The sequence below is a fragment of the Schistocerca americana genome, chromosome 5, assembly GCF_021461395.2.
Source record: "Schistocerca americana isolate TAMUIC-IGC-003095 chromosome 5, iqSchAmer2.1, whole genome shotgun sequence".
NCBI classification, from domain to species: Eukaryota; Metazoa; Arthropoda; class Insecta; order Orthoptera; family Acrididae; genus Schistocerca; species Schistocerca americana.
In genome coordinates, this window is record NC_060123.1 from 550411109 (window position 1) to 550420815 (window position 9707).

At 35.9% G+C, this 9707-nt stretch overlaps 1 protein-coding gene across 1 annotated transcript; it reads left to right on the forward strand.

Annotated features, from left to right (window-relative positions):
• Positions 1–301: 301 nt before the first annotated feature.
• On the forward strand, positions 302–2969 carry LOC124616522 (dynein axonemal assembly factor 1 homolog). The gene is made up of 2 exons (XM_047144837.1): positions 302–1286; positions 1387–2969. The coding sequence occupies exons 1-2, from the start codon at positions 302–304 to the stop codon at positions 2967–2969; spliced, it is 2568 nt and encodes an 855-aa protein (XP_047000793.1).
• Positions 2970–9707: the final 6738 nt, after the last annotated feature.

A 9707-nucleotide genomic window follows, 5' to 3' on the forward strand; every position in this document is an offset into this window, starting at 1 on the left:
TTTTTACACTCGCAGATCGGCACCGGTATATGTAGCAGTTTATGTTTCTCTCTCTTTAGTAAACACGAAAGAATCGCACTAAAAATTATACTGATTACTGAAGCTAAAGATTACACCGATACGTTCGCTACCTGCAGGCCAACTGACGCCGTAAACACTGCCGTCAGGCTAATGCTTGCTTTCGTTATATACTGTTGTCAAGGGGATGCGAAATCAGTTGTTTTCAACACACTGCTGAAAAGTGTGATGTGGTAGCGTTCCTTTTTAAGAGTGGCTATTCGTAATTAACTATTATTTCACAATGGATGGAAGTGGTGACTTCCTGACACGATCCTGTCAAGGTGATGGAATACGAATGACAAAGAAGTCCTTGCGAAAAATCTGTAAGGAAACCAGCTTATATTTAACACCACATTTAAACGACGTTTTGTATCTACATTATAAAGGTTTCAGTAAAATAGAGAACCTAGAAGAATACACTGGACTGAAGTGTCTGTGGTTACAAAATAATGGCATTGAAAAGATTGAAAATCTCGAAAAGCAAACAAATTTAAAATGTCTCTTTTTACACTATAATTTAATTGAGAAAATCGAAAATTTAGAAGTGCTGCAAGAGTTAGACACAGTGAATTTGAGCTATAATTCAATCAGAAAACTGGAAAATTTAGATACTTTGCCAGTATTGAATTCATTGTACATAACACACAACAGACTTGAAACTGTTGAAGACATAGAAATTCTGGCAAAATGCAAACAGCTGAGTGTTTTGGACTTGTCCTTCAATCGTTTGGACAGCCCTGACATTGTTAATGTGCTTGGTGTAATGGAAAACCTCAGAGTTCTGACTCTGACGGGAAATCCTGTACTCAAACACCTCTCCCCATACAGAAAGCTACTAATAATGAACTGCAAACAGTTATTACATCTAGATGAACGTCCTATATTTGATAAAGACAGAGCATGCACCGAAGCATGGTTTGCAGGTGGAGAGGAAGCAGAAAGGAAGTTAAGGCAAAAATTTATACAAGATGAGCAAGACAGATGCCTCAGAAGTGCTTTGGCACTTGTAGAAATGCGAAACAAAAAGGTTGCAGAGAGAGCTGCACAAGTAGCTGATGACACTCTGCAGTGTATTGCATTACTATTTTCAGAATATTCCCAGGTGTCCTACACTAACTACACTTTTGGGACGGTAGAAGATGCACCATTAGACACTACAGACAGCCATTCTGAAGATGTAAAAAATAGTAACGTTAATGATGAGAAAACTGAACAAAATGTACAAGGTATAGTATATAATAAGACACTATATAAAGAAACTTTAAATAGTGAAATGTACCGAAATCAGTGTAATATGCAATTCCAATACTGTTCATTCTGTTTCAGAGCTCGGAAAGCCAACGGTTTTAAAAGAGGCTAATGATGCAGAGTCCAAGCAAAATGTTGCCTCCAACAACTGTGCATTTAGTTTAAATGATATTAATACTGAAGATAAAAGTACCTTTGAAAGCTATTACAAAGGAACTGTAGTGGTTGGAGAACAAGAAAATCTAGGAACTTTAGAACAATGTGAAAAGACACATGAGATGGATGGATGTAAGACCAGTGTATGTGAGGGAATCAAAACACATGACACTTGTTCTGCAAATAATACAGAATGTACAAAGACTGAGGTAGAATATAGTTACGGGGATGATCTGGTTGGTCTGACCCATAGTCAACATGATCATCAAACATTTGTTTCTTCTGTTTGTGGTCAGATTGTCTCTGTACACCCTGAGCAACAAATACTCTGCCAAGTTTGCACTGAAAATACAGCAGGAGAAAAGAAAATTGTGAAGGATAGTAGGGAAGGTGAATGTAATAGCTCGGATTACTGTGATAGTGGAAATGAAATAGTTTATGACTGCACAACAGAACATGAGGTAAAATGCCATAGGAAAAAAGTTGTTCCTGATATTTCATGTGATATTCAGTTTACACTACATAAAGAAGGAAACAGCACAATATGCAATATTAGCAGTTCCACCCCTGAAAAAATGAAACCAGATTGTTCTAGCAATGGAGCTTTGGAAAAAGAAAGTCATAACAACTCCAGAGTTGATTGTAATGTTACTGAAGAAGTTTACAGAGCCAGTGAATCACTTGTCTTTTGTGCCTCTGTGAAAAATATGTTACTGCATGATAGTGATATACCAACAAATCTATGCAGTCTGGAACTTGAAGTCATCAATGATGCTCAAAATCAAATATCTGCTTGTCGTCCTCAACAAGATAATGTTGCAGATGAATATGATGCTGATAGAATAGTGGCCCAAAGGACTAAAGAAGATGGATGTATTGCAATGGAGAAAGAGGAGCAACAGATTGATAATGCAGATTATGGAGATGAAAGGACAACTTGCTGTAGGGATCAAATCTTACCCTGTACACCTTTTACTAAAGGAACACATTTGGAAAGTGAAACTAGAAACATTTTAGAATACAATATACAAACTACAATTGACACATGTAAAGCAGATGTGTGTGCCCTTGCCTTACATAATAAAGAAAAAGTTTCTGAATTAGCAACTGATTCTGTTCTGTCAGTTAATGCAGAATCAGAGAAAAATACATGTGACAGTGACACAGTAAGTTGTGAATGCAAGAGAACTTGCCAAGAAACCAGCCCTTCTCCCCCCATGAAAAGACTTGACCAAGAAAACAAAATAAATATTCAACTATTTGAGGAATCAGAGTGTCTTGATAACAAGACAATAGCCTCGCTTCACAATGACAGTACATTGCCACAAAATGTAGAGTGTACGTATTCAGACCTGGCTTCCCAAAAACAAGAAATGTCTAACTGTTCTCAGCAATTTCCAGAAAATGTGAAAGATAATAATTCCGATCCTATCTGGATGACAGGCTACAAGAAAAATGATATATCCCTGGACAAAGAAACAAAAAAATTAAGTGAGAATGCATAATATACTTCTGTTCTTTTAAAATATATAAACATATTATTTTACAACTTGTCAAAAAACTGTTGTTGTTATTTCATCATTCCCAAATAGTTTGAAGAGTGCATGAAGATGGATGGTCATATTATGTGTTTCTGTTTGATCTACAAAGGATAATTATGCTTATGCGAGATTGTTTTTGACAGAATAATATATTTACAGTCAAATTTAAATTGAAATTAATTGTGACATTGGAAAATGTACACAACAAAATTTTTAACTAAAAGTGAGAAAAATGTGTGTTTAAATTTAAATATATTTTTTTATTTTGTTAATCAGATTGCTTTATGGTGGGTGTAGAAATGATTTCTGGCAACAATTGGATTACATTTCAACACCATAAAATGTAAATAATTATTCTCAGTGCATGATAAAATGCATAATACACCACACATTTGGTAAAGGAAGAATGTACTTATGGAAAGCACTTACTTGTAACATAGTTAAATTGAGTATATGATGAAAACACCATCTTCCACTTAAATGTAAAAATATGTTCTCAATTTGTGGTAAAATGTTTGTGCTAACATGGCCACTTGTGTGAGAATGTTGCCCATCTCTTTGAACAAGCTGTAATCTAAGATTGTTGTCTAGTGGTGTTGCTGACTGTTATTTACAGGTTCAACATTAAAAAAATGTGCAAGTGTAGTTTGGTCAAGTGACAGATGCAATACTTTTGTTGTTACTAACTGTTGCATTTCAGGCTGCTAAAGATTCATGTGGCATCATTCATGTGACCAACATTATGTAATCGTAACTCACATTTATTATTGGTTTTCAATATAATACACACGCTTAAAACATGTTTTAAATTCCACCTGTCTGTCTTCTTCAAGATCATTAATAAGTATTTCCTCTTTTTTATACACTGATTTGTTCAAGAATTTTTTATAATATTTGCAACAATTCCAATGCCAACCATCTCTTTCCTGTGAGAACCAATTGATAATTTTGTGACTATACAAAATAATATTTTCCAAAAAAGCAACTTCGTATCTCAAGATGCCTCCTCTCAGCTCAAATCACCACACCCAATGTTTCCTCACTCTTTTTTTTTTTTTTTTTTTTTTTTTTTTAATTCTCCTAAAAATACAATTGTCATCATCATCATCATCATCATCATCATCATCATCATTTAAGACTGATTATGCCTTTCAGCGTTCAGTCTGGAGCATAGCCCCCCTTATAAAATTCCTCCATGATCCCCTCTATTCAGTGCTAACATTGGTGCCTCTTCTGATGTTAAACCTATTACTTCAAAATCATTCTTAACCGAATCCAGGTACCTTCTCCTTGGTCTGCCCCAACTCCTCCTACCCTCTACTGCTGAACCCATGAGTCTCTTGGGTAACCTTGCTTCTCCCATGCGTGTAACGTGACCCCACCATCTAAGCCTGTTCGCCCTGACTGCTACATCTATAGAGTTCATTCCCAGTTTTTCTTTGATTTCCTCATTGTGGACACCCTCCTGCCATTGTTCCCATCTACTAGTACCTGCAATCATCCTAGCTACTTTCATATCCGTAACCTCAACCTTGTTGATAAGGTAACCTGAATCCACCCAGCTTTCGCTCCCATACAACAAAGTTGGTCGAAAGATTGAACGGTGCACAGATAACTTAGTCTTGGTACTGACTTCCTTCTTGCAGAAGAGAGTAGATCGTAGCTGAGCGCTCACTGCATTAGCCTTGCTACACCTCGCTTCCAGTTCTTTCACTATGTTGCCATCCTGTGAGAATATGCATCCTAAGTAGTTGAAACCGTCCACCTGTTCTAACTTTGTTCCTCCTATTTGGCACTCAATCCGTTTATATTTCTTTCCCACTGACATTACTTTCGTTTTGGAGATGCTAATCTTCATACCATAGTCCTTACATTTCTGATCTAGCTCTGAAATATTACTCTGCAAACTTTCAATCGAATCTGCCATCACAACTAAGTCATCCGCATATGCAAGACTGCTTATTTTGTGTTCACATATCTTAATCTCACCCAGCCAGTCTATTGTTTTCAACATATGATCCATAAATAATATGAACAACAGTGGAGACAGGTTGCAGCCTTGTCTTACCCCTGAAACTACTCTGAACCATGAACTCAGTTTACCGTCAACTCTAACTGCTGCCTGACTATACAATTGTCACGGTGTCCAAATTGTGAGTTTGTTTCTGCCATTATGTCTTCATCGGACTGAGCCAATTTTTCATTTTGTGATGAGCAAGAAGACGCTCAGAGCCAAAAACATTTTCCTGACAATATGGCATCATTTCTGTAACAATTTCTTGTAAAATTAATCCATTAATGCACAATAATATGAGCCTCTGCCAGATAGTCTATAAATATTGTGTGGGTGAGTACTCCAAAAAACCTTAGCTGTGAGTTTTTGTGACAAAGATTTTTTTTAGCATATTTACAGTAAGAACTCTTCTGAGTGCATTGTTGTTTTGTTACAGATTGAAACTAATGGAAAGACATTTCATTAAGCAGAAATAATGCCACAATAAGACATTTAGATTGTTCTTGAATTTGTTTAAACATTCCTGTGAAGTGGTCATACAATTATGCTTTTCGTGAACTGTGTGAATTTGTGGCAGCCTTCCTCATATTCAATGTTCATGCAGAATATTATGAGTTCACTTGAGAAGTTTACAGTTTTGGCAGTCTCACGAATTTTCGCTTGGCAGTCTTCCATCAAAATCTCGTGAACTTCGTCCAACATTTCAGCAACTGTGACCTCAACTGAACATCTTGCGTGCCTGGTACCTCTCATACTCAAATTGAAACAACTGCATGGAAATTTTGTGAACCATGCCATTTGATTGAGCATAGTCCACGTAATACATTCTCAGTGTTTTTTCCCATTCCTTCCTTGTCTTACCATGTAAAACGAAATGCTTTATCAAAATACAAAACTAACTATTCTCCATTTTTGCAAACAACATGCAACGATGCTCTCAAAAATGCACTAAGACACAGGTACTGCTGAATTTCTGTGATTAGACACAGAATAGAGGACTTCAGTGCCAGTAAGAAATCTGCGATTTGAGTGTAATTTCTTCTGAGTCATGGACTTAGCAATTGCCCTCGTATTTAGCAGTTCCCAGGCGGGAAGTTCGGCCGCCAAGTGCAAGTCATATTGAGTGCGACACCACATTGGCCCACTTGCGCATTGACAGTGGGGATGAAATGATGATGAGGACAGCACAGCACCCAGTCCCTGAGGGGAGAAAATCCCCCCCCCCCCCCCCCCCCAGTCAGGAATCGAACCCAGGCCCCCGTGCGTGGCATTCCAATGTGCTGACAATTCAGCTAATGGGGCGGACTATGAAAAGGATTGATTGTTACTGATCAAATACCAGAGGTGTTCAGTCTCCGACAGGCTGAAAGCTTACATGTTTAGTAGTCTTTAGTTGTACCTGTCTGTGACTCAGCACCTTTGCTATATGGGTCACCTTCATGGAGAGTAGCACTCTTACCTATTCTTGGTATTGTTGTTGTTACAATCTGGAGTCTCCTAGTTCCTCTAATGCAATTTGCAACAAAAAAGTTGTGGGAACAGATAAAATTTGTACACATGCAGAGATTGAAAAACATAGTGTACATTCTGTAGTAAATGTGTCTCATATATTTCTTATGGAATCATCTTCTGGCGCAGTGCATCTACAGCGTGTGTGGCTCATGATTTACTTTCTGGCAAAGGCTGCAATCTTTACTGATCAAAACGACCATAGACCTTTGGCTACACTACAGATCAGTCTGTTACCACCATTATATGGAGGGAGGGGGGGGGGGGGGGTAATATCATATTCTAGCCAAGAGTTGACATACTTTCAACTCCTTTCCATTTCAAAATCAACTTTTAAATAATATCAAGAGCTAAACCAACATAAGATCTACAAGTAGCATATTTCTCTCTCAATGTCACATTTACTGACACTTTATCACAACAAATCATGCCAGAACAAATGTTTTGGAGAGATTTTTAATGAAACACACTAGCTTCACTGCATGCTTAACACTCTCATGTTTACAATTCTAAACTTGAGACATTGTTCAATATGGGGCATTTATGAGTTTGTGAAGTGAAACAGTGACGTTTCTCTAACATCATGGATCTTTTGCTGTGTTTGGCTGACAGAAACAAACCAAGAAACCACCATGTTGATTTAAGTGTTTGCAAAGCTAGCATATGGTATTTGTTGTTTTTCATATCAGTACTTGTGTATTATGAAAATATGTAGTTCAAGTGATCTTGCATTAAAATTATTCCGAAATGCATGATTTTCAGTAAGGTTTGTTGTACTAAATAGTCAGATAATGCAATGTTTGTAGAAAAACACGTTACTACCCATTTTTAATCATTTCATTTAGTAAGCAAATAGGTAGTTACAGCAAAGGAAGTGCTTTTTATCACCTGTTAGTGCACATTTTGCTTACCTTAACGCATTTGTTTGTCCACAAAATCAGCTTGTCTCCCATGTTGCAAGGTGGTCTATGACCAATTCATTAAAATTTGGATGGTTCAGTAGTTCTTATTCAAGTTCATGTTCAAAATTTTTCCCTATTAAATTGCACACTGAATTCATGTTGTGCTGTTTTCAGATTTGTGGTACACAACAGTTATTTGCAAGAAAATAATACTCACTACAACTCAAGGTGCAATATATTTACAAAAAGGAACTTGCTAATATTAGTAGCAGAACATTTTTCGCAAGCTTATTTCCTCTGTTTATTCATGAATGTCTTGATATGTAGCGACATGTATTTAATCATATTCTAGTGGGCTCTACCGAGACATTTGCAGACTCGTAACTACAATGGACAGAATTGCCAATGTCAGAAAGGAAAAACTACAACAGTATCAAAATATTAATACTATATGTTGATTAATGATGCATAAAGCATAATAGAGACATACAGAGAGAGGGATTTGATAGCGAAGCTTCAGCTGTTCTGTTCATCGCCTTTTGATGCAAGCAGCAGAACATAAAAATAATGTGGAAGTTGGTAGGACACCATTTGGCTATATGAACAAAGCCTTCGTTGGGTCCATAAGACTCATACACCATAGAAGCCACATCCTCAAGCTCTATTACAAGAGCTAACCATATTTTCAAGGCACAACCTTAAGACTAGCTATTGCTTGTTCAAAAATTGTCACTGGACATCAACAGTTCCAAAAGTGTTAACTGGTATTTGTGTGGGAAATATTCCAAATGCATCCTAATAATTTATATTCTGAAACACATTACTGAGAAATATATTTTAATATATATTTTGAGGTGGCTCCACCTCCAAGCCTTTAAGAACAAGCCACACCTGATCTAAATTAGATAAAGTGTTTATTCAGTGATAGTGATTAATGCAAATATTGAAGCCTTTTTAAAGATGTTGGAATTTTTTACACTCATTTTCCAATACATTTACTCTTCAATGTTTTTTGTTGCTGATAGTAAAAAATCAGTGTCAGAAGAAATGTGAAACACACAGTCACAATATAAAACACAAAAATAATTTTCATGGAGATTTCGCCTCCTGGTCCTGTACCCTGGATGCAAGATATTCAACAAGTTCCCATCCTAACATGTAGCAAGAATCTGAGAATACTCACCAAATCAAAAGATAATTAAAAACAAACTTCATTAATGTGTCTTTCTACAAACTATCAAAATATTGGATTGAAAATTTCTATTAGCTACATGGCAAGTAGCAATGTTTGTTACAAAGCTGTATGACAAGAAGTAACATACAGTAAATAGAACTCAATACATAAAGATAAATATATTTTCTTTGACATATGCTACTGCAGTTAAGTTAATATTACGGTAATAGGTAAACAGCAATAATAAAACAGCAATAATATAGTACAACTGATGAGGCACCAGTTCTTTTCAGTGCGGCAGATTTCTCATTAATTTACTCAACTAAATTAAGAGGTATAGCATAAGCATGAACAGCATTAAGCAGTACTGTGATAGTTTGTTGTTAATGCAGTATAGAGATTAAGTTTCTACAGTTTCCTAACCTGTTGTTAATGTATACATTGACTCGTTCCATATTCCTGAAGGTGTTTATTCTTGATGGAATCTATGGAACAAGTCAAATAAATAAATGAATCATGATGCTTAATTGCTAATATTCTGTGGAAAATAATAACATGTGGAAGAAAAGCACAGTGTAATAAATGAATGTTGTCATTGATGAATTCAAGAAGTATTTGCAACATACAGATATACACAACTCACCTTGGTGAATTAGTAGTATATGCTATTGTTTCTTCAGGTACCTAGGATGCAAAATAACCAGTAACTTTCATTGTAATCAATAAATATAAACAAGAGTAGCTACTGAAAAAGAAGTAGCAGTATTTTCTGCAGTAGATTGAATAAACAATCAAGGAAAATATCAGAAGTGTTTCATATGGCATTTTACCCTATATGGTGCCAAAATACAGATACTATAATGAAGAGATGAGAAATGCTTAGATGCTTTAGAGAAGCACATTTGAAGAGGAATGGAAGGTGTAAATGAAAATGACAAATACTCAAAACACTTAGTCCTAGATTACTAAACCCTTGTAAAAATTTATGATTGAAGTAGCATATAAAACAAAGGACATTTCATACTTAATTTGGTATGTAACATACCTTTGGAGATCTAATAATTATAATTAAGTAATGCATAACTTGTAAATTATGAATTCCT

Bases quoted from the DNA above. Each gene is read 5' to 3' on its own strand.
- LOC124616522 (XM_047144837.1), top strand. From the start codon at position 302: ATGGATGGAAGTGGTGACTTCCTGACACGATCCTGTCAAGGTGATGGA. The intron at 1,287-1,386 runs GTATAGTATATA...ATTCTGTTTCAG, and splicing joins AACTGAACAAAATGTACAAG to AGCTCGGAAAGCCAACGGTT.